The 25,468-nt window shown below is 44.2% G+C and overlaps 1 protein-coding gene across 2 annotated transcripts in view; it reads right to left on the bottom strand.

Annotated features, from left to right (window-relative positions):
• Positions 1–25,468, bottom strand: part of SEC23A (SEC23 homolog A, COPII component) — a 55,050-nt gene that overhangs the window by 15,257 nt on the left and 14,325 nt on the right. For both annotated transcript variants that reach the window (XR_014789037.1, XM_084843116.1), the window contains exons 2-12: positions 20,163–20,399; positions 14,942–14,999; positions 14,693–14,779; positions 13,713–13,949; positions 13,328–13,407; positions 12,365–12,509; positions 11,740–11,898; positions 10,303–10,418; positions 7,269–7,392; positions 3,391–3,471; positions 1,292–1,381 (exon numbers count right to left, since the gene is read on the bottom strand). Coding sequence is in view for 1 of the 2 variants with exons in the window: in XM_084843116.1 (XP_084699242.1) it covers positions 1,292–1,381; positions 3,391–3,471; positions 7,269–7,392; positions 10,303–10,418; positions 11,740–11,898; positions 12,365–12,509; positions 13,328–13,407; positions 13,713–13,949; positions 14,693–14,779; positions 14,942–14,999; positions 20,163–20,383 (1,398 nt within the window). In the remaining variant the exon portion in view is untranslated. The remainder of the gene's footprint in view (positions 1–1,291; positions 1,382–3,390; positions 3,472–7,268; positions 7,393–10,302; positions 10,419–11,739; positions 11,899–12,364; positions 12,510–13,327; positions 13,408–13,712; positions 13,950–14,692; positions 14,780–14,941; positions 15,000–20,162; positions 20,400–25,468) is intronic.

Genomic DNA, 25,468 nt, shown 5'->3' with positions numbered 1-25,468 from the left:
AAGAGGAACAGATTAAATGGAACAAGAACACTGTGTAGAATGATCACCACATTAGGATCCCCATCACTGCCACAATCTCCTCTAAAATTAGGAGTTCTCTAACAGAAGCTACTTTAATAAATGTAATGAGCTGTACAAATGTCTGCTATATGAAACATGCAAGTCAGTAAGCTTACTGCCCATTCTTTAGCTATAATTTAATCCAAACTTGGAGCAGTTTTCCAAATCAGAGTACTTTAAATAGAAAAAATACTACAGAAAATATAAAAAGCTGAAATCAGGCCAGGAACAGATTTTAATCAACATCAAGAACACACCCTACCCCACAGTAGGTGGGACAAGATAGTAATACTTAACATTTATATAGAAATTTAGAGTGTCCAAGTGCTTCAGATACATTATCTGTGTAATCCTTTCAACAGCCCTGTAAGGTAGACAAGTATTATCCTCATGTTACAGATGGGGGGCTGGAGCTGATGACGATGGTTTGCCTAAGTCCACCTACTGACTATATGGCACAGGTGAGATATGCCAGGGACTTCCTGGACCACTGCTCGGTGTCTTACGGCACAACATACTACAGTGCAACTCATTAAATGGGCATAATTCAGCTGTGGAACACTATAATTTGCTTTTCTTTCTTCACAAGTGGTCAAACATGACCACCTCATTCACCCACCACTTTGAAGAAAACACCTTGTATAGACCACAAGTGCTATTTCCACTCAAGCCCAATTTCAATATTTCTTTATATGTACAGTTACTTTTAAAATATTGCAGGCCAGGCTAGAAAAACAATCCTTCAAGGAATCCTTTTTTGCAATGTACTGAAAACCTAAACATAGCATTTTATTCATCATTAATTTTATTTGATTTAGTTGAAGAGATAAGTGTTTTGAAAGAATGCTTAGTTAATGGTACAATCATACTGATAATACCACAATTACCCTATTTTTCTGTAAACTGAAGATGTGCCAATTCCTCTCTTATGAACAACTTATCAATAATGTAGGGATTTAAAAAAAATACAACACTGGAAGGTGTGCCATGGAAATCACAAATCATAGTTGAACATCACATTTCTCAGTCTTTTGATATCTGCCACTAACAAATGTTATTAGCATACCTATTCACATAACATTGCTCATAAAACAAGTCAAGGCATGTGACTGACCATTAGTCTTATCTTCACATGAAATGGTACCAAAACCTATGTCCATAAAATTGTGAGGATACAGTGTGGCGTTTTACCCTGTTCTGAACAAAGCATGCTCTTGGATTTTTCTCTTACCTGATTAACCACCTCAAAATACAATGCTAGGGTTGTTGTAGGGCTAAGCCCACAAATTTTCCACTGACATGTACCTCCTGTTCCTATCTCCTGCAAAAAGATTGCAAATATTGCTTTAATAAAGAATATAGCTTGCTACAAGCTAGTACAATGCATTTGAAAACATATTGTGGTTCTCACTGAGCATTAGAAGCTCAGTTATTTAGATAAAGTTGTATCTTTGTTACAGATTCTTTGCTGCTCTCTCTACTGAGATAGCACAAACAGCAGCAGCTGCTGTCCAGTAACTTCAAAGGGATGAAAAGAGAGAGTAGTTAAAGATTTCATTTTTAAAATCCTGTAAGGCAAGGATTACATCCCCATAAAGATTCCAGAGGGTTAGCTGTGTTGTAGCCTAATCCAAAGCACATTTATTCTGAAGCCAGTCCCACTAATTTCAATTAGCATTTTTCCCCCAAGTAAGAATGCCTAGAATTGTAGCGCTGGTCTATCATAGCAAAAATCAGAGTCCTGAAGCACTCTAAAGACCAACAAAATGTTAATGTAGCATGAATTTTCACAGACCAGAGGTCACTTCATCAGATGCATGAAGGGGTATCCTAACATGGCAAGAAAGTGAATGCCACATAACAGCAGTGAAGAAAGCTAAACAGAACGATGGGCCACTATGCTGCCAATAAGCAAGAAGTTACTGGCACATATCCAAGGAAAAACAGAACTAGTCGGAGAGAACTTGGGTGGTCTTGAACCCAAGAGGCACCACAAGGGCTAAACAAATAAAAATCCTCAACTGTGGGTGCCTATCCCAGCCTTTTAATCTCTAGAGCACCTGCTAGAGATATATGTGTGCTTGCATAGCAGGGGTATGGAATTTCCATCCCGGGGGGCACCCCAATCAGGCCAGTGCAGCCTCTTGGGGTTCTACTCCAAGCCCTGCCTCCTAGAGGAATCCCCTCAGAGGGCATCCCCCCACTGCTATCTCCTGAGATTGGAGATAACAGTGGGGATTCCCCTGTTGTAATCTCCCATCTCAGATCAGAGATAGCAGCAGGGGGATGAGGGGAGGCGGCACTGGGACTTGCCCACGCCAGGGAAGGTGGCCACTTTCCCAGTCCCCCTCATCCCCACAGCTAACCCCAATCTGAGATTGGAGAAAGCAGTGGGGATGAGGAGCAGCAGGCACTGGGAGACACGCTCTCCACATACTGGTGAGTCCCCTTCTGCTTCGCCCAACCCACCTCCTTCCTGCAATCAGGGAGAGAGGCGGGGCGTGCAAAGCTGGCTGGGTCCCTTTTGCTCCTCTGCTGGAGAAGCGAAGGGGACTTAGCTGCATCTCCTTCATGTGCCCCCTTGCAGGAAGGAGGCAGGGCACGCAAAGATGGGGTAGGGCCGCCTAGTCTCTGTTGCTCCCTATTGGAGGAGTGCCAGGGGTAGTCTGGCTCAGCTTCGCTGTACATGGGGCTTCCCTAACCAGGAAAGTCTGTGTGCAGCAAAGCCTCATCCCCAGCTCAAGCACCAGGTGCAAGATCCACCCAGCACTTTGGCCAAGAAGCAAATGATGTCAGGTTGGTGTGGCCACACCTGTTGAGGTCAGGAGCATGCCCACCTGACTTCATACAGCCCACAGAGGGCTGGGTGGGGGGTTCATCTGGCCCCCAACCCAAAAGTAATTCTGCATCCCTGTTGTATAATATAACAGTTGTCTAGTGAAATTGCTATAATACAATACACACTAATGCTTAGTCACAGACTAACCAATCAGAAAATAGCAGGATCGAGTGGATTTTTATGCAAGAGAAGGAAGAATTGGATTAAAAGGATATAATTATTGTAAGCCAGCCAGACAATATTCACACAACTTAGTGGTAAAACAGAGTCTGAAAGACAAAGATCACAATTGCTTTGTAAAATTGTACATTTGAAAATGGCAACATGCTAATAATAGTATTTTATACAAGATTTTAATAGTGTCAAAACATATTTAGGGTATTTGACCAACAGCATCATTTCTATAGTATTTCATGTGTGAAAAGTGGCGAAGGTACAGGTTGTATGATCAAGCAGTAAAATCAAAGTGATTTACAGGTTAATCAACTTACATTTTCTGAGACACAAGGCCCTTTAGAATTGAGTGAAACGCAAGGTCCAATAGCTCCAGATATCTTTATTTCTCTTGAGGTCTACACAGATTACAGGGCAAAAAAAGAATATCATCATCAACATATTCCTACAGAATGTGATATAATCTTACAGCTTGGCAGTCTGTACTTACACATATGCTTTACTAGTAACAGCAATGTTTCCTGGAAAAGTGAAGATGAACAGCTATTCTATTCACAATGGAGCAGAACCAGCCAGACTTTTTTTAAAAGCAAAACAGCTTCTCGGGGGTTCTCTACACCTCAAGTTCATTGCGCATTCATGTTTGCTCACTCACTGAATTGTGCAGGTCCGTTACATGACGCCGTCGTTGTCCAGTCATTATTCCACTATTTCCTCCCACCTATCCCGTGTTTTCCTCAAACAGAAAAAATGGGGTATTTTTCCAGATATGCGCAAATGGAGCGTCATGTCTCCCCCATGTATTTCTCCCCAGCGTGAATGAAGCGCTGAGTGTGGTTGTTGGGGGGGTGGTCATGATGTCAAAGGTGGTGACGAAGGTCTGATGGGTGTTCAGCCTTCCCGCTCCCGTGCCATTTTGGCTCCTCACCATTTTCAGCCTGCCCGTTCAAAACAGAGCGGCAGAGCAGCAGAACGGTAGAGCAGCAGAACGGCAGAGCGACAGCGGGGGGGCAGCAGAGCAGAGGAGCAGCAGAGGGGCTGAGCAGCAGCGGTTGGCCAAAAGCATGGAAGAGGGAGGCGGGGCCCGGGAAGATCGCTGCAGGGCTGTCTGCGTGTCAGTCCCCATCCACCAGTAATGTGCAAGCGGAGGGAAAGGGGCAGGAACCCAGGAGCAAGTATCGCTGAACCTGGAGCGTGTGTAATGCCTCTTCATGGAAACATAATGCTATGGGAATGGCCATCTACAGAGACGGAAGCGCACGTAAAGGTAAACAGTGGTGATCCTGCATTTAAAACGGAAGCGGAAAGCCCCATTTTAAATGCAGGATTTTAGGCTGGTGTAGAAATCCTCTAGGACACTGCTAGACAGTTGGTTGCATGCATTTTTCCAAGGCCCCATTTGCATGGGGCTTTTCCTCCGGTTCTACTCCACCCCAAAATCGATAGTGTCAGATGACGCACACTGTTCTCCATAGCTAGCCCGGCGTTCTTGCCCTAAATTTGGGTTTTTTTCAAACTCATTTTGTGCTGGATTTTCCTGTCACAGTGGCTTCAGTGCTGTTTGGGAGTCTGTGTGACCTCAGCTGGCTCCGGCACGGGCTGGTGGAAGCGGCACTGATTGACGGAAGGGAAAGTAGCATGGGGTGGGGGCATGGGGAGAGGAGAGGGGTGAACATGTCTATCCGGAAGTAACTCATTGCCTTCAGTTCCACATTGCTGCCTCTCACTTCAAATGGTTATTCAGCCTGGGAGTGGAGACAGGAGTCAGCCCTGCTGTTTTGAAACTGTGCAGCTACGAAGGAGCACAGCTGACAAATGGTGGGTTCCTGTTGCTTCGAAGCTGCGCAGCTAAGAAAGGGTGGATGCCAGGGTGGATGATTTTCATGCACGTGTACTCAGAAGCACTTCACTGAGCCCATGTTGGGGGGCAGGGGAGCCTATTGATTGGGCTGTTAATATACATCAAAGACAACGTGCTAGTCGCTCTGCCTCCTTGCCGGCTCCGCGCTCTCTGCTCTCAGCGCCTCTTGCACTCCCGCTCATTCTGCTCAGTCTCTGGGCAGTAGCAGCTGCCTGCTTGCCTGCCCGCCTCATACATGTGTGTGTGAATATGGGGTATACAGGGTATATCATGAACATCTACTCGTAAGCAAGTCCTCCATTGCACTTCGTTGACCACGCAAGGGAGGGGGATCAAGCCTACGCTCACTGGCAGCCCGCACCTACACTGACGTTCATTTCTGCTTGTGGCGGGACTCGCCCACCCCACCCCAACTAATGCAGCTTCCATTCCCGTACACACTTCAAAAGCAGAGGAATACAGCACCACATGTACTGTGGAAAGAGCTAATTCGATTCTGAGAAAATGCAGATTTTGCCCAAAGCATTTCACAAAGCATTTCAGTTTAGATTGGTGCTGGGGAGGGGGCAGGAGATGGGGCCAAAGAACCAATTCCCTTAATTCTGCAGAATCTCAGGAGCTGCAAATGGGTCCCTTGCATGGCCAGCAATTGTGTCTTGGTGGCAGTGTTAGGATCCATGCAGTGCAATCCTATACATGTCTATTCAGAAGTAAGCCCCATTTAGTTCAGTAGGACTGGTAAATGTGTACAGATGTGCAGCCCTAAACTCCTCACTGGATCTGCCATAAATCGCCCATGTATTCCTTACTAAATACATTCCTTACATTAAAAGCATTTATGGCATTTATACACCTTCCCACTGTTTATAGCAGACTATACAGTGTTGTTGTTGTTTTAACTTACAACACACCTTCTCTTTTAGAAGGCTAATCTTATTTGTTTACAAAAAATACGTCCCACTTTTTAGGTAAACAGTCTCAAAGCAGCATACAAAATTTAAAACCGCAAACACACAACAGAATGATAAAATCAATGATCACAGTAAAATAATCTGGTACAAATATTAGCGGGGAGACGCTAGACCATGGTTTATGTCAAGGATCTGAACAAACACCTCTGAAGTCCCTAAGAGCCCTATAGTTCTGTGCATATGAACATATGAAGCTACTACACAAAGGCATACATTGTAATGAGTCAGACTACTGGTCCATCCAGCCCAGTATTGTCTACTCTAACTGGAAGTGGTTTGAGAGACTGAGATCCTTTTAAGTGGAAATTCCCGAGCTTAGATCTGGGGCCTTCTGCATACAGACAGGCCCTCAGCCAATAAGCTACAGCCTCTCCTCGATATTATTTTCCTTCTTGAACAGCATCTCCATATGTCTAGTGTAGATTGGGCCTGTACAACCTTTTCAGCCCTGAGGGTTGGGTCTGGTATCAGCTGGGGGTGGGGTCGTCACACATGCACGCACGAATGTACACACGGGGTGTGGGGAAGCTCAGGATTGCTGGGGTAGCAGGGAGGCTTTTACTTCCTTCACCATCCCAACAATCCTACACAAGATTGCCGGGGTGTGGGGGGAAGCTGTTTCGGGATCACTGAGGGAATAGGAGGCGGAAACCTCCTCCCTGCCACCCCAGCAACCCAACCAGGGGCACTGCTTCCCCGCTGCCATTAGCAGTGAAGAAGCTGTGATCTGGGAGCAGCTGGGGCATCGGGGGATGGGAGGGAGGAATTTCACAACAGGGGAGTCATGGGGGCTGCACAACAGGCCTTCAGGGGCTGCATGCAGGCCACGGGTCATGCACCTGTGGTACAGATGATACACACATATTGTTCCCTGGTTGTCATACTCTGCTGCCTAAGTGCTGTTCTAGCAGGATAAAATGATACTGTAGCCTTATGCCTCTGTTCCAGCAACAGAGAAAAATGTCTATTGAATATTCAATACGTGTTGTGAGTGGAATCTAAATATACTTATCAGTACACTACACCATGCTAGAGGGTGAGCTATGTCTGCAAAGGTACATAAAAGACACCCAGCTACCTATGGTGTAAGTTAGTCAGTAGGGGAAGGAATTAATAACAGTTTTGCCAAGCAATGAATGCAGGATCACAGTCACTCTAAATTGAAGAGCTTATTTTCACAGTAAAGTAAAATACTAAGAACCTAGGTCTAAAGGTTTAAACTGAAATGCTGACTGAACAGTTACTGCTAGCAATAATAATACCTTACTACAATAATTTTGTTAGTTCTGAACTACAAGATCAAATGTGATAGAATAAAAACACCAAGTCTTTAAAAATATTTATAGTAAATTCCAGTTCTTACCTTGATTTCTAAGGTGCCTCCAAATCCCATCTTGAATTGCCCCTGCACATCTTTGGTAAACACACGCTGAAAGGTTTGTTTGAACAAGGATGTATTGAAAGAGTCTCCCATTACCATGTAACCCCTACATGAAGACAAAAATGTAGGGGACTCAATATATTAAAAGCACCAAAGAGGATTTATGCTGTCATTCATGGTTGCTCATTAAATTGTCACACTTTAGCAGGTTACCACAGATCCCTTGAAGACCTCTGCCCTGCTATTCTATCATATTTCTTTATGATACTGCAAATGTTAAAAACAGCGACATGTAATCAAATACTGTGGCACCTATGGAGACACTGCTGTATTAGTTTGTATGTGGTGACTTTTCTTTGATAGTACTTGTTCATGAACATGCATAACGCAGTAATAAAACATGGCCACCAGGACTGAAGCATCAGTGGGCACCACTAAGGCATATATTTCACAACAGACCATATTAAACATAAATGGCTTGGATCCTGAGAAATGCCAGCAGAAGGGGTTGGAAGGTGGCTTTCCTGCCCCCTCATCTCCCTCCGAAAGCTTCTCCTGAGGGTTGAGGGACCCTCCTGAATAGGGTAGACTATGGTGTGGGGGGTTTTGGCTTCGGCCTGCTCAAAACCAGGCCGAAGCCAAAACATTTAGGAGTTCCTGGCTTGTGGGGCTTGGGCCAAATACTTCCTTCACTACTACCTGCTGGGCGTGCTAACAAGGCACAGGTGTGAGAGGTGGATATGTGCAGAATAGCGTTCTGCCTTTTCCCAGCTACCCTTATAGGGAGTTTTGAAGTTCATGCCAGGAAACTGGAGAGGGATGGGTCTGTCGGAAAGTAGAGGCCGTGTCGCTCTGGACCAGAAGCCAACCTCATGAAGGAGTTGAAAGGTGCAAGGGACCCTTCCTAGGAATCCTTAGTCTGTATGTAAGTGACAGAGGCACAAACTAGCCGAGCGGACAGCTTGTAGGTTTTGTTTGTCATTTTAGTATATCCTTTGTTTGCTCCCTTACCCTATTTGACTTGTTAATTTGTTAATAAATTTGTTTAGCTAACAACTGGGTTTGTGTGGTGTAATTCTGAGGTGTCTGAACAAGACCTAAGGGAGGGGATTACCCCCCACATGACCTAACCACTCGGGAGTGCTATCCAGAATAAGATCTGAACCTGGAACAGAGTGGTGAAGGTAAATCAAGTCCCAGGTAGGGATGAAAAACTGTTATAAGCACCTTCCATGAGAAGGAGCTCTGCTTACAGAAAGCACCTCTGCCCGATTTTCTGCAATACCCACCCCCAGGCCACATCCCATCCCATTCAGGAGGACCCCCCAACAATCAGGAGAGGCTTTTGGGGGTGCTCAAGGGTCTAACAGGGGAGGAGGAGTGGGAAAGTCACCTTCCATCAACCCCTTTCTACCAGTGCTTCTCAGTATCCAAGCCAATGGCTGCAATTCAGAGAAAGTTAGCCATGTCTGTTGTATTGACATCAGTGGAAGTAGTTAGTGAACTAATTTCACTAAAATATAAGCTACAATCATATACATACTTACCTGGGAGTCAGTCCCACTGATCTCAATGGGGCTTACTTCTGAATAGACACATATAGGGTTACACAGTTAAGCCTCAATTAACCTTCTATGGTTCAGGGTCAATGTTTAATATCTGCCATATATCTGTTTACTATACTGTTTAATTGCTACAGCGATCATGACATCATCATAAATCAATGACATGTACTACCAGGAGATTTAAAAAATCTACCTTCTGTGCACCCCTGACATAGTTAATAGCGAGAAGCATGTTTGTAAAACAGAAAAAATGCATAAAATATTAATTTAATCTGAAACAATAGAAGTATTTAACATGCAAACCAGAGTTTATCCAATGATTGAGCATAGGAATGCTGTAATCGTGTGTACATTTACTTAAGACTTAGTCCCATTAAACAAAGTAGGAACTTACTTCTCAGCAAAAAAAAACATAGGATCACGCTTTAAATGCCACTCTTACAAGAAGTTGTAACATCAAAGAACACCAAAATTAAGCACAATGTCAAGTAGATGTGTGCACTAAAAGAATTTCCTTCTGGATAGACACTGCACACAGATCTAACTGATCACGGTAATTGGGGTGAGAAGACATTCTCCTCCTCCCACCCCTGATTAGTTAGCCATCCTACAATTTAAGGAATGTTGTTTGTTTTACTTGGCTCACTTGTTTGAGCCAGCTGTAGCCATCCGATTTAGCACAGTGCACCCTTCAGGCTTGCAGCACGCTGCAGTATAAATTATGTGGCTTAGGGGAGGAGAAAAAAATAAAAGAGTTTGAATAGGGACAAGAGAGCAGACTTCATTTTATGCTACTTTCCAGCCCTATCATTCTGTGACAGTGCCCCTGTCCAGCATCATTAACATGATTGTAAGTTCGGAGGGGATAAAAGCTTACTTTAAGACTGCTTCCTACAATAGGAGCACAGTGTAAATCATTATGTGGTACAAACCTATATATTGAAAAGTAAAACAGCAGAATACTGGAAATGGGCATTCTTATTAAAGGACCTATCAATATTAAAAGTGGTTATCGTTGCTATCCAGTTCCATGACTGAAAAGATGTAATTGTAATGACAACTTTGCTCCCATGTACAGAATGGGGCAACTTTATGCAAGCCCACTTGACACACACAATGGGTTATACTCAAGATTGTGCTAGTGGATGCTTGCTACCGCAACGGGGCTTTCTCCCTCTGTCCTCCCCCCTGCACCCCATCACGCAACCACAAATCTGCTCCAGAGGGATTCCCAGCACTCTCCGCAGATTTTGAGGGGGGGACTGTGGGGGAGGAGAGGGAATTCCACTGATGGAATTGCTTCTGTCACCGGAATGGCATCATTGGACAGATACAACCCAGTATATAGGACTTTTCCTTGACAAATTCATTGAAATTATATCTCCCAAGCAGACAAGAGCATAGTTTCTCCATATAAGTTTTCACATGCTACCTTAAAAGGCAACACATACCCTGTGAAATTAGGACAGCACTTCATCTCCAGAAGACCAGTCTGATCTAGTGCACAGGCATAGATGTCAATAACATGACCTGTTGTGGCAGCACGATTTGCCAGAGCTTCAAAATGCTAGTTAAACAAAATATAAACATATTTTTACCTAACTTTATTATTTATTAACTGTCTTTATATAGCCACCCCATATCACAAGTTGTCTGGATGGCTTCCAAAAACATGTAGATCAAATCCTTCATAGCCTATATGAAGGTTTCCCCACCCTGGTGCCCCCCAGATATTTTGGACTACAATTCCCAAAATTCCCGACCATTAGCCATGCTGGCTAGGGCTAATGGGACCTGAAGTCCAAAATATCTATAGGGCCTAAAACAGCAATTGAGCCCAGAAACAACCCTACATAAAGTGCATAGCAATAATCCAATATAAAAGTTATCGGGGCATATATTATAGTAGCCTAGTCCTTGGGCAGTATCCAACAGGGCCGTTGTGCAAGCGGCCCTCCTGCTGATTCCATTGCGCAAACAGGACTCACTGCTTGCGCAACTGAGATTTAACGCTTCCTATAGGAAGCCCCAGGATAAGCAAAATCACTCATTTCTGAATCGAGACAGGTCGGCGGAGCTCCCTTACACGAGGTCTACTGACCCGTCCCGTTTCCAGAAATGAGCGTTTCCACTAGTTTCCAGTCGCTCCCGGAAGTGCTAAATCTCCACTGCACAAGCAATGGGTCCCACTTGTGCAATACAATCGGCGGGGGTGTGACAGAATTGGTGGGAGCGCAGCGCCACACTGGATACTGCCCCTTATTTCCCAGGAAAGGATACATCAGGTACAGTTGAAACAAAAAACAGATTTAACCTGAACATCAAGAAACAGAACTGGATCCAAAAGCACCTCGTAGCTCTAAGCCTGCTATTTTAGTGGGAGTGTAACTACTTTGAGAACACTTGGTCTAACACCTTCTAGTTCAATTGCCCACCCATCATCAACAATTCAGCCTTATCTGGATTAAGCTTTAGCCTACTAGCAAAGTAGCTGTTAGCACACTGTGTGTTTGCCCACTCCACATAGTTGGCTACCCCTGGAAGGGGGCAAGAACACATGATGTCATCACACTGAGTTTCAACAGAAATTACAGGGAAAATGGGGGAGTACTAGATGCCAGGGTTTTATTTTCTGCCACAGTCTTATTTCTTCCAGCATTTCTAATGCCTCCCTGACTGAGTTAATACCACCCACATCCAATATCTATCTACAGTTGATGGAAATGTATCAGTTTGCTTCTAGGGACACAACTGAACTCTAAAAAAGTTTTTTTAATTTAGGTTTTGGAAAATATGGAGACTTTGGAAAAATTAAGTCCAGATTCCACATCATTCACCAAACACATTTTTTAAACTACAGAATCAAAAAATGTATCCAGTGCTCTTACCTTTGTACTCTTTTTAACATATTTGGCATTGTCTTTTTCAATGTCATGCCAAGATCTTATAGGCAGCTTAAGTTCATCCCCTACAACCATCCCAGGTCCCTGGGTAGCTGGTCCACCAATAAACATCATTATGCGGGCACCAGTATTAGGGAAAGTACACTGTGGGATAATAAATATTTGTCAAGTCAAGAAGTAAAAAGATGTCTTTTGAAGTCATATTGCTTTGATATTTAGAACTGCTTAATCATGTTCTAGATTACACTGTGAATGCCATGTACCATTAATGCTGAGACAGTTCTAATCAAGAGTATTTGGTACTCGTGGTAATAATTTTCCTGCAACTGTAAAAGGAAATAGCTGAACAGGAAGAGCTTCAGGAAAGCCCATTTCCCTTTTTCTTTCTTTTTGGCAATTAGAGGAAGCAATCCTCAGAATTTTCCTGTTTTAAATCAAACTCACATTGGTTTAACTTTTATCTATTTATTACATTTCTATACTGCCCAACAGCCGAAGTTCTCTAAAATTGTTCACAACAATTTAAAGCAACCCAGAAAGGTCTGTATTCCTTTACACAAGCAAGAAAGTATGTGAACTTTCAGGCACATATTAAGAGAGAAATGGTTACCTCTAGTAGCCCTACAGCTATGGAAAGAGCCACTCCAGAAGATCGTAAAGGTCTTTTCCCTTGAGGAACAGGCCAAGGGTCCCGCTGTAGTTCACCCAAAAGATCAGTGAGATTCATGTCAATTTTCTGTACTGGCTGTAAGAATCTGGAGACAGCAAAAAGAGTAAGCTAGACAGAGATCCTTTTACATAAACTTCTCAAACGATTCTAGACCATTTATATGTTAAGACCATCCAAACCCAATACCCATCTACAGTTCATTTCAATGTACTAGTTTGCTTTTAGGGGCCTAACTCAGGCTCTAAACATTTTAAAAACTTTAATGTCTTGGAAAATATGCAATGTATTCATTACAATCCTAATTTCTCAAATCTGGAATTAACACTCACTTAGTAGCTTATCAAGCTAGCAAAATTGTAAACTCAGGTACACTTACTTGGAATACCAAAAACAAAACTGCTGGTGTCTACTCAAACAAGCATCCAACCATATCAAGATATTCATAAGCAGAACTTCCTGAATAAAAATAATTCATTGTACTATGCGCTTTAAATTTAATAGCTGAAATTCTCTGTAGAGCTGTAGCCCGTAAAAAGCATTTTGACTAACAGAAGTGCATTATGATCACCAATTTACTATTTAACAATACACAAAAATGTTTTATTCATTTCTATTTGTAGCCTGTCCAATCCCCTGAAAATCTCAAAGCAGAAAAATAGAAGGATGATTTTGGGTAAGTCCTTCACTATTGGCAGTTGATGCTGGTTCTTATGGCTTCAGCTCTGATAAAAAGTGAGAGCTGGATTTGGCTCCACCACAAGAGTAGTAGGTGTGATGACAAATGGCAGACTGGCACAGAGGGAGACTTCAAATCTTAAACTTAACAGTTATATTGCAAACTTACAAAACAGGGCTTGCTGTAAAACAATTTTGTACATTTTTATTTTTCATTAAAATAAATACCTGTTAGATGGTGGTGGCTGCTGTACCTGAGGACCACGACCCACTTGTGAAACATTCATTTTTGTAAGTCCCAACATTTCCTGTGAAGAGCATATTTTACAGGATAACGTTGAATATACTTTGATATTCAGCAAATTAATAATAACATTTCCAAGGAGATATTTCTTATGCATTTAGTGTCCTTTAAAAAAGTGGCTTCACTTTAAAAAAAATTGAAACAAATTTATAATATCAAGTCTTCTCATAGAATACAATAAGGAAACCTTCCATTAATTCCTGAACTGTAAGACTTTGTTCAATAATGTGGAAATTTTCTGCTTTCATCTTCCAAGACAAAGTGATCTCGAAACCAGAAATACTATTTTTAATATTAATCTGTTTTTACCTGAAGTTGTTTTGCAGTCAGGTCCTTTGTCCCTCTGAACACATAACTTTTGGAAATTCCTTCACAGCCAAGCTCATGAACTTGCACCATTCTCCCAAATGTAATGAGTCCCACCAAAGCAGTTGGAGGTAAGAGACTTAATGACATCTGCATGGATTCCTTCAAAGCTTGCAAATCTTCATCTTCCATACAAGTGTCAACAACATAAAGAAATATCAAAGGCATCTGAGGTCCACGCTTTAAGTAAAAATGAACAACAATGCAGTATTAACATTACTGGAAAAAGTCAGGACACAGCCTTGGTAAGCAACTACCCCAGACTGGATCCGATCAATGCCATTATGGAAATACTCATAGAGCTGGCTTCAGAGTTGTTGCATCCACTTCACTATGCTGTTGTGTCTAGCACGTTCTAATGCATTGACTTGTCCAGACACAATGTCCTGTGCCATTCAGGACTGTACTGATGTATATATATATAGAGAGAGAGACAGATTAGGTATAGGTATAGGTATAGGTATAGATAGATATTCTATCATGAACTGTATAATTGGGAAGGAGGGAAGTGGGTTTCTTTTATTATTAAAAAGACAATCCCAAAAATATTTCAGCAAACAAAAAATAACAACAACAAAGGCTCTACTGGTATGCTGCCTAGCACTCAATATGTTTAGAACAGACATGTAGAATAGCATCCACAGTGATAGCTCCATGGTAGCCAAAATATCTTTGGGCTGTCATCCCAGAAATACCCATGCTCCTTCCATTTCTGAACATCACAATAGCTCTATGCTACACCACATCAGATGGTGCCAGTTGTTGCTAAAAGCATAACGCTGGCCTACTGTATTCAACTACGACGCTGGAGGCACAACCTTCATGGACTGGGATAATATGACGACCCACTGGTCATCATAGCCCAATCCAAGCTGCCACTTTGCTTGCTCAACAGTCCCAAGGATTATTATCATAGTACTTACCTGTACTACATATTCAATACTAGAAAACTGAGGTAAGAGTTCTGCAGGCTGGTTCATCTCAGATATGCCAGCATATGTAGGAGGAAACTAGAAGAGAAAGTGATTGAACTATATGAAAATTTCAAACACAACCCACTATGAAACACAATTATCTACACTGATCTTTATCGTCCTCCATATTGCTACCACTCATATCTCATTCCTACAACACATTTACTTGGAAGAAAATATATATACATTTTATCTTACCTGATTTCTCTGGTAACAAAAATTGCAAGCCCATAGTTTTGCTCGATAATCCACCTGGCTACAAAAATAAAGTTTAAAATGTTTTAATACATTATGAATGCAAGTCAGACACATTAGTCTCAACTTTTACTCAGATCCCAACTAGTTATCAAAACTTTCCTACACTAACCCTTTGGAGGCTCTTTGTTTTATTTTAACTGCTCCTTCATTAGTTGTTTTTTGATGCTGCTTTTTATTCAGTTACTGTTAAATTTATTGTTTTAATGTATTTTATTCTGATTACTGTAATCTACTTTGGATATACCTGCTGGAAAAATATTATTATTATTATTAAATTTATTAATCGCCCATCTGGCTGGTCACCCAGCCACTCTGGGCGATGTACAACATACAATAAAATAGTTTAAAACAATAAAATTCTACAATAAAAACATTTTCTAAAATACCCTAACCCACCCCAAATGCCTGCCTGAACAACGTTTTTAATGCATGATGGAAGCTCATTAAAGAGGGGGCATGATGGAGTTCCCCAGGGAGGGAGTTCCACAGAGTGGGGGCCACCACAGAAAAGGCCCTCTCCCTCGTCCCCACCAGTCTAGCTGTCCTGGCTGATGGGACAGAGAGAAGGCCATCCGAGGCTGATCTTGTTAAGCGGTCTGTCTGGTGCTGCTGGAGGCGCTCCTTAAGATAGGCTGGGCCGGAACCATATAGGGTTTTAAAGGTCAAAACCAACACCTTGAATTTGGCCCGGAAAACAACTGGTAACCAGTGCAACTCCTTCAGCACTGGAGTGATGTGATCTCGCCGGCGGCTGCCTTTAATCAGGCGAGCCGCCGCGTTCTGTACCAGCTGCAGTTTCCGAACCATCTTCAAGGGTAACCCCACATAGAGCGCATTACAGTAGTCTAAACGAGAGGAGACCAGGGCATGTACTACCAATGGGAGCAGATGGTCGGGAAGGAAGGGGCACAGCCGCCGTATCAGATGGAGTTGATACAGCGCTGTCCGGCTCACAGCTGACACCTGAGCCTCCATGGACAGCTGGGAGTTCAAAATGACCCCCAGGCTGCAGACCTGGTCTTTCAAGGGTAGCCGTACCCCATTCAACACCAGGTCAACATCCCCCAGCCTCCTCTTGTCTCCCACCAAAAGTACCTCGGTCTTGTCAGGGTTCAGCTTCAGCCTATTCCTCCCCATCCAGCCACTCACCATCTCCAGACATTTGGACAGGGATTCTATGGCCAACCTTGGTGAAGATTTAAACGAGAGGTAGAGCTGCGTGTCATCCGCATATTGATGACACTGCGCCCCAAACCTCCTGATGATAGCCCCCAGCAGCTTCACATAGATGTTAAATAGCATCGGGGAGAGGATGGAACCCTGTGGCACCCCACAAGTAAGTGGCCACGGGTCCAAAACCTCCTCTCCCAGTGCTACCCTCTGGTACCTGCCGGAGAAGAAGGACCGGAACCACCGCAATACGGTGTCCCCAATGCCCAACCCCTCCAGGTGGTCCAGGAGGATACCGTGGTCAACGGTATCGAAAGCCACTGAGAGGTCGAGGAGAACAAGGAAGGAGCATTCACCCCTATCCAGAGCCCTCCTCATATCATCTACCAAGGCGACCAAGGCCGTTTCTGTCCCATGCCCAGGCCTGAAGCCCGACTGAAATTCAGTTTCTTCCAAGTGTGCCTTCAACTGCACCGCCACCACCCGCTCAATCACCTTGCCCAAAAATGGCAGATTTGAGACTGGGCGAAAGTTGTTCAAAACTTGAGGATCCAAGGAGGGCTTCTTTAACAGCGGTCTTATCACTGCCTCCTTGAGCGCTGATGGCATCACTCCCTCCTCAAGGGAGGCATTCACCACCGCCTTGATCCCCTCACCCAGTCTCTCTCTGCAGCTCATAATGAGCCAAGATGGGCAAGGATCAAGTAAGCAGGTGGTCGGCCTTACAGATGAAAGCACCTTGTCCACTTCATCAGGAGGAAGAAGCTGGAACCGATCCCACAAAACCGGTTTGCCACAGGCCGCCTCTTGCTCACTAACTGTATCCACAGCGTGCAGAGTAACACACCTAATCTGATCAATTTTATCTGCAAAGTGCCTTGCCAAGGCCTCACAGGAGGCCTTAGAATGCTCCAGTGGTTCCGGAGCCACAGGACCGACCAGGCTCCGGACCACTTGGAACAGCCTCCTGGGACAGCACTCTGCAGACGCGATGGAGGCAGCATAATATTCCTTTTTTGCTGCCTTCACCGCCACGTGATAGGCTGAAGATACAGCTCTAGCCCGTGTCTGACCATCTTTGGAGCGAGACTTCCGCCACCGGCGCTCTAGCCGTCTCACCTCCTGTTTCAGAGCTCGTAACCGCGGATTGAACCATGGTGCAGTCCGAGCCCTGTTCAGGGGGAGAGGGCGTTTCGGAGCCACCTGATCTAATGCCCCAGTGATTGCGGCATTCCAGCCACCCACCAGGGTCTCGACCGAGTGGCCGTTGGCATGCCCCAAAGAATCCCCAAGCGCGTTCAGGAATCCATTTGGATCCATAAGACGCCTGGGGCGGACCATTTTAATGGGTCCTCCACCCCTGCGGAGGGGTTGTGGAACCGAGAAGTCCAACGTCACCAGATAGTGATCTGACCATGACAAGGGGGTGGTGGATATACCCCCGACTTCCAGATCACTCCCCACTTCTCCAGAAACAAACACAAGGTCTAGTGTATGACCGGCTACATGGGTGGGCCCAGTTAGAATATGGTGCAGCTCCCAGGAGGCCATGGTCTCCATGAAATCCCGAGGTGCTCCTGTGAGGATGGCCTCCGAATGTACGTTGAAGTCCCCCAACACCAGTAAGTTAGGGGACTGTACACGCACATCAGAGACCACCTCAAGCACCTTGGCCAGGGAGTCAGTCGTGCAGCGGGGTGGACGGTACACAAGCAGAATCCCCGGACTGCCCTTCGGGCCCAACCTCCAGTACATGCACTCAGCAACCTTGGTCTCCCGGAGAGGGGGTCTGGTGAAGACCAAGGACTCTCGGTAGATAACAGCCACTCCCCCTCCCCGATCCCCAGCCCGTGGCTGCTGTGCATACGAAAATCCAGCTGGACAAATGGCTGCAAGGGTTGGAGCAGCAGCCTCGGCCAGCCAGGTCTCTGTAATACATGCCAGGTCTGCTCCCTCATCCAGGATCATGTCATGGATGAGGGAGGTTTTCTGGGTAACAGACCTGGCATTGCAGAGCAGCAAACGAAGGCCAGAAGATGGGGTCACGCCTCCCCCAGCCATCCTTTGGCTCTGGACAGGCCCGGATCAGGGGACAGATACTACACATCTCTCCCTCGTTCCCCTTACCTGGCATGGCCTGCCCCTAGCGCTCCGCCAGCGCCTGCCGCCCAGCCTTGGTATCTTCTGGCCCCCAACACTCCCCCCACTGCTTCCATCAGGTGGATACATGCCCCCTCGCTCCCGCCTATCAGGCAGGCTACCCACCCCTAAAACCACAACAAAATCCCCCAGGAAAAAGAAAACACACACACACACAAAACAATTAAAAATCCCCTTAAAAATAATGCCAGGCCAGAGTCCACAGGGAAGGCCAGGTGGTGGTGGTGGTGGTGGTGCTGGTGGTGGTGGTGGTGGTGGCGGCGGCAGCAGCAGCGGCAGCAGCCGCCGCAGGCCCAGCAGCAGCAGGCACGCCTCTTCCCCGGTGATGGTAGTGGCCTCTCCTGCAGGCCCTGGCTCTCCCAGGCCACCTCAGCCAGCCAGCTTATGTAAACCCTCCAGGGAGGGCAGGTGGAGCAGCACAGCTGGCTCGGTACCTGGGGGCCTGGTCCTGCAGGGACTGGCGGTCTGCCAGGCAGAAGTCTCCAAGGAAGGCCTGGTGGCGGTGGCAGCGGCAGCGGCGGCAGCAGCAGCAGGCCCAGCAGCAGCAGCAGGCCCGCCTCTTACCCGGTGGTGGTGGTGGCCTCTCCTGCAGGCCCTGGCTCTCCCAGGCCACCTCAGCCAGCCAGCTTATGTAGCCCCTCCAGGGAGGGCAGGTGGAGCAGCACAGCTGGCTCGGTACCTGGGGGCCTGGTCCGGCAGGGACTGGCGGTCTGCCAGGCAGAAGTCTCCAGGGAAGGCCTGGTGGTGGTGGCAGCGGCAGCCACCATAAATATTTAAATAATTAAAATCTGAGTTGCGCCTTGCCACATGCAGTGACAGAAAGAAGACAGAAAGCAGACAGTGACAGAAAGCAGAAAGTTAAACATAGCTGCACTACTTCAGATTAGTTAACGGATGAAGGACTTTGACACAATTGTAAAAGCAAAGTGTCATTAATGTAGCTTTCTTTCAGTGGTGCCAATGTATTTCAGTATGACAGCAGAAATACCCAGATATGTGGATTTCAGAGGTCCCTTTTATGCATGGTACTAATTACTGCATATGAAAAAAAGCCCCGCAATGGACACTGCTAGTGCACATATGAAACTGCCCTTAAAGTTATCCAATCCTAAGCACTCTGGCACCAATCTAGCCATTATTATCTCTACAAGCCCAGAAAATCGAATGCACCGCTACCCAAAAGACTTCATTGTTCAATTCAGCAGAACAGAAAGCTCTGCACAAAAGCTCTGTGTACACATGGGGCTGTGAATCAGAGACATCATGTAGAAATAGACCCCACTGATTTCAGAGGATTTATCTCCAAGAAAATGGCTTAAGAGTACAACCTTACATTCTAATCCTAGGAAAGTTACTTTGAAGTAAGCTCTGTGAAAATCTTTCTAGGTCTTTCTTCAAAGAAGCATGTTTGGAACTAGAGTATTAAGACCACTGAGTAAGATACTACACAGTTAAAACTGTTTTTAAAATTATATTTATTGTTCATTATTTTTAAAATGGCAGCCATCTATAACTTTCTGGAGCAAGAAAAATTCTGTAGAAGGGATATAGTAATGTTAAAAAGCCACTTGCTTAATTTCAAAATGTGTGGATTGCGTGCATTGTGCTGCATTTGTTAACATTACCAAATTTTTTAAAATCTACCAGAATATCAAATGTTTGTGATGTTTTTGAAGGAGAGGTCAGAAAACATATTTGTTTACCAAATTTTAGAATAAATCTGACAGATCAAATTATGATAAGAAGCAATAGTTTCACAGCAACTTTAGTGAAACTTTAAAAAAAAGTACCAATATATAAGCAAGATGTAAAACATGTTTATTGGGATTACCATAATGGATTCAGAACAGCACGGCATGTCGTTCTACTGCACAAGACTGGCTCATACTGAATGGGAGGCAAGTCGGGCCGCTCTTTCAGTGGTGTAAACAAAGAGGCCACTGGAACCACCATCCTTGTGGCTTCCAGACGACTGGAAGGCCATACGTTCCAGCTGAATCTAACGCCATCCCTGTCCTCATTCTGCTGAATAAACTCCAGGAAGGTTGTCATAACTACTCTCTTATTTCTGTAACAAAAACATACATGAAATTGATGCATGCAAACTTTAGAGAATAAATTATAAACCCAAGCCTTGCTTTAGCTTGAATATCCTCAAGACCATTCAGATATCTGCATAACCAGCTATCTGGAAACAGACGAGCACAATTTCTATTTATCATAGAGCTACATGGGGAAAAACAAAGAATCATAACTAGGAGCTTGTGTTCTGTTTGGAGAGTGGGGGTACTACTCAATTTCCAACTGCATATATACAAAGAGGGAGAGAGACCATGAACACCTCTCTCTCCAGAGGTGGTAACACTTCAAAGCATTGCAGCAATAAAAGATAAAGAGACAACTCCGGAACTTGTTTGCTTTGTTTTGAGAAATGTTATCTGGCAGAATATTATGATTACTACTCCCATTCATTTCAAGGCACCTAGCACAAGGGAACTGCTCATTCACCCTTAAGTTCTTTAACAAACAAGTTCAGACTGGTTTAGTGTGCACCGTACACCATAAGCATATATGTGCTTACTATTGACAGTTGCTATACTGCACAAAACTTGATAACCGTTTATCACAAATGGCAGTGACTAACAGTACAGAAACCACCGCCTACCACTTTTGATTGGGTAAAATTATTTATTTATTTATTTATTTATTGCATTTATACCCCGCCTTTCTCCCTCTCGCAAGGAACTCAAGGCGGCTTACATTATCCTCCTCCTCACCGTTGTATCCTCACAACAACAACCCTGTGAGGTAGGTTGGGCTGAGAGTCTGTGACTGGCCCAAAGTCACCCAGTGAGCTTCCATGGCCAAGTGGGGACTAGAACCCAGATCTCCCAGCTCCCAGTCCGTCACTCTCACCACTACACTACACTGGCTCTCTAATTAATTGAGAGAGCCAGTTAATTAATTAATTAATTAACTGGCTCTCTCTCTAATTAAATTAATTGGAAGAAAAGGATAACGCAACAGCACTGTCACATTAATAAAACTTGGTTGTGGTGGTTGTTTCAAGTATGATCAACCGGACTTGCACTGAAACAACAATTCAGAGCAGGAGTGAGAGAAAGGGAAAATAAAACACTGAATATATTTAAGCGCTATGAAGCTTGGTGACAGTTTTCATGTCTTCAGTAAAACTCACTAGATCTTTCCACTCATGACACAGCCTGTGATCTAACTATTCAATCAGCTTTATAGTACTATCTGTCACTCTCCAGTAACCAGTCCAATTTTCTTCACATAGCCTGCATTAAATTTGTTATTTTAATACCACAACCTTGTCAATGGTTTGTAACAGCTGGAGTAGTATTTAGAGACATAAGCGATTAGCTGCCATTATGAAGAGACTTAGACCACCAACAAAGTACAAGCATCTGCCTTATTAAAGGAGAAGGTACTTATCATTAAAGCTAAATTATTACCTGTGGCTTTGTGTATGTTAAACCAACCACGGGGGGGGGGGGGTAGAAACTACTTCTGGCTTTCAGTTTTTGAACTCTGTTGCATAATTATAATTTTAATGCAGGTTTGTGATTTCATTGTAAGCGGCTGTACAGGTCCTATGGCTTAAGCAACAAAACAAACAAAAGCACTACACATGAGTAACAGTAGACTATATTTCAAGCGGAGAATACCCAGGGGCTGACCCAGATGGAAGATAATGCCACATCTACATTGCAAAATGCATTTGTATCATTCTGATGAAACATGCACATACCAGTCATGGAATAAGAGGAGAGGTCCTCTTATGGATCAGTAACTGGTTAACTGATTATGTCCTTTGCAGCCAAAGATGGAGAAGCTCCATACAGTCAGTAAAAACAAGACCTGGAGCTGACTGTGGCTCAGATCATGAGCTCCTTCTTGCAAAATTTCGTCTTAAATTGAAGAACGTCGGGAAAACCACTAAACCGTTCAGGTATGACCTAAATCATATCCCTGATGAATATACAGTGGAGGTGAGGAATAGATTTCAGGGATTAGACCTGATAGACAGAGTGCCTGAGGAACTATGGACGGAGGTCTGTAACATTGTTCAGGAGGCAGCAACGAAATCCATCCCAAAGAAAAAGAAATGCAAGATAGCAAAGTGGCTGTCTGATGAGGCTTTACAAGTAGCTCACGAAAGAAGGGAAGCGAAAAGCAAGGGAGAAAGGGGAAGATATACCCAACTGAACGCAGAGTTCCAGAGAATAGCAAGGAGAGACAAGAAGGCCTTCTTAAATGAACAATGCAAAGAAATCGAGGAAAACAACAGAATGGGAAAGACTAGAGATCTCTTCAAGAAAATCGGAGATCTCAAGGGAACGTTTTGTGCAAAGACAGGCATGATAAAGGACAAAGAAGGCAGGGACCTAACAGAAGCAGATGAGATTAAGAAGAGGTGGCAAGAATACACAGAAGAACTATACAGGAAAGATCTGAATGTCCCTGATAGCCATGATAGTGCGGTCATTGAACTTGAGCCAGACATCCTAGAGAGTGAAGTCAAGTGGGCCTTAGGAAGCATTAGTAACAACAAAGCTAGCGGAGATGACAGTATTCCAGCCGAACTATTTAAAATCCTAAAAGATGATGCTGTTAAAGTGCTGCATTCAATATGTCAACAAATCTGGAACACTCAACAGTGGCCACAAGACTGGAAAAGGTCAGTTTACATTCCAATTCCAAAGAAGGGCAACGCCAAAGAGTGTTCCAACTACCGCACAATTGCGCTCATTTCACATGCCAGCAAGGTGATGCTCAAAATCCTACAAGCTAGGCTTCAGCAGTATGCGAACCGAGAACTACCGGAAGTACAAGCTGGGTTTCGAAGAGGCAGAGGAACTAGAGATCAAATCGCCAACATTCGCTGCATCATGGAGAAAGCAAGAGAATTCCAGAAAAACGTCTATTTCTGCTTCATTGACTACGCTAAAGCCTTTGATTGTGTGGATCACAACAAACTCTGGCAAATTCTTAAAGTGATGGGAGTACCAGACCAACTTACCTGTCTCCTGAGAAACCTGTACGAGGGTCAAGAAGCAACAGTAAGAACCAGACATGGAACAACCGATTGGTTCAAAATTGGGAAAGGAGTACGACAAGGCTGCATATTGTCACCCTGCTTATTTAACTTATATGCAGAGTACATCATGAGAAATGCCGGATTGGATGAATCACAGGTCGGAATTAAGATTGCCGGGAGAATTATCAACAACCTCCGATATGCAGACGATACCACCCTAATGGCAGAAAGCGAAGAGGATCTCAAGAGCCTCTTGTTGAGGGTGAAAGAGGAGAGTGCAAAAGCTGGTTTGAAACTCAACATGAAAAAAACTAAGATCATGGCATCTGGCCCCATCACTTCCTGGCATATAGAAGGGGAAGAAATGGAAGCAGTGACAGATTTTACTTTCTTGGGCTCCAAGATCACCGCAGACGGTGACTGTAGCCATGAAATTAAAAGACGCTTGCTCCTTGGGAGGAAAGCTATGGCCAACCTAGACAGCATAGTAAGAAGCAGAGACATCACCTTGCCGACAAAGGTCCGTCTAATCAAAGCTATGGTTTTCCCAGTAGTAATGTATGGCTGTGAGAGCTGGACTATAAGGAAGGCTGAGCGCCGAAGAATTGATGCTTTCGAACTGTGGTGCTGGAGAAGACTCTTACGAGTCCCCTGGACTGCAAGGAGGTCAAATCAGTCCATCCTAAAGGAAATCAACCCTGAGTGCTCATTGGAAGGACAGATAATGAAGCTGAAGCTCCAATATTTTGGCCACCTAATGCGAAGAGAAAACTCCCTGGAAAAGACCCTGATGCTGGGAAAGACTGAAGGCAAAAGGAGAAGGGGACGGCAGAGGATGAGATGGCTAGATAGCATCACGGATGCAATGAATATGAACTTGAGCACGCTCCGGGAGAGAGCGGAGGACAGGAAGGCCTGGCGTGCTATGGTCCATGGGGTCACGAAGAGTCGGACACGACTGAACGACTGAACAACAACAACAACTGGTTAAAGAACAGAAAGCAGAGAGTAGGAATAAATGGGAAATTCTCCCAATGGAGGTATGTAAACAGTGGGGTCTGACAGGGATTTGTGTTAGGACCAATGGTTTTCAACTTGTTCATAAATGACCTGGAATTATGAGCAAACAGTGAAGTGGCCAAGTTTGCCGATGACACCAAATTATTTAGGGTGGTTAAAACAAAAAAGGATTGTGAGGAGCTCCAAAAGGATCACTCCAAACTCGGAGAATGGGCATCTAAAATGGCAAATGTGATTCAATGTAAGCAAGTGTAAAGTGATGCACACTGGGGCAAAAAATCCCAACTTAAAGTATAACCTGATGGGATCTGAGCTAGTGGTGACCAAGAAAGAGGTCATGGGGTTGTGGTGGACAGCTCGATGAAAATGTCACCCTAATGTACGGCTGCTGTAAAAAAGGCAAACTCCATGTTAGGCATACTTAGGGAAGGAACTGAGAATAAAACTGCCAATATCCTATTGTCCTAATAAAAAGGTATGCTGCAACCACACTTAAAATACTGTATACAGTTCTGATCACTGCACCTAATAAAAGATATTGTAAAGCTGGAAAAAGTACAGAAAAGAGCAACTAAAATGATCAAGGGGCTGCAGCAACTCTATGAGATCACAGCACCTAGGATATAGATGCTTTTTTTTCTCAGGTTCATCTCCCATGCTTAGATTCTTTACAAAGGCAACACCTTATGTCCCCACTGAGCCTGGAAGAGATTATGAAAGCAATTATGAATAGGAACACTGGAAAATCCCCTGGTCCGGATGGGCTCCCAATTGAGTGGTATAAAACATTTTCTATTATTTTAGCTCCAAAGCTTTAGCACCTTTATAAATATATATTTGAATCAGGTTCTCTTTCCTCATCGCTAAATGATGCTTATATTACAGTTATTCCTAAGCCTGGCAAGGACCATACTTATTGTGCTAATTACTGACTTATTTCATTAATAAATGTTAATATTAAAATACTTACTAACAGCAATTTCAGCTGATAGACTGCAACAAGTTATTACAACACTGGTCCGACCAGACCAGGTGGGATTCATTAAAAACAG

This window comes from Heloderma suspectum, chromosome 1, assembly GCF_057233095.1.
Source record: "Heloderma suspectum isolate Gila_16-S chromosome 1, 16-S_ref, whole genome shotgun sequence".
Taxonomy (NCBI): Eukaryota; Metazoa; Chordata; class Lepidosauria; order Squamata; family Helodermatidae; genus Heloderma; species Heloderma suspectum.
Note: the sequence above shows the minus strand (reverse complement) of the source record. Positions and strands in the feature narration are given on the sequence as shown.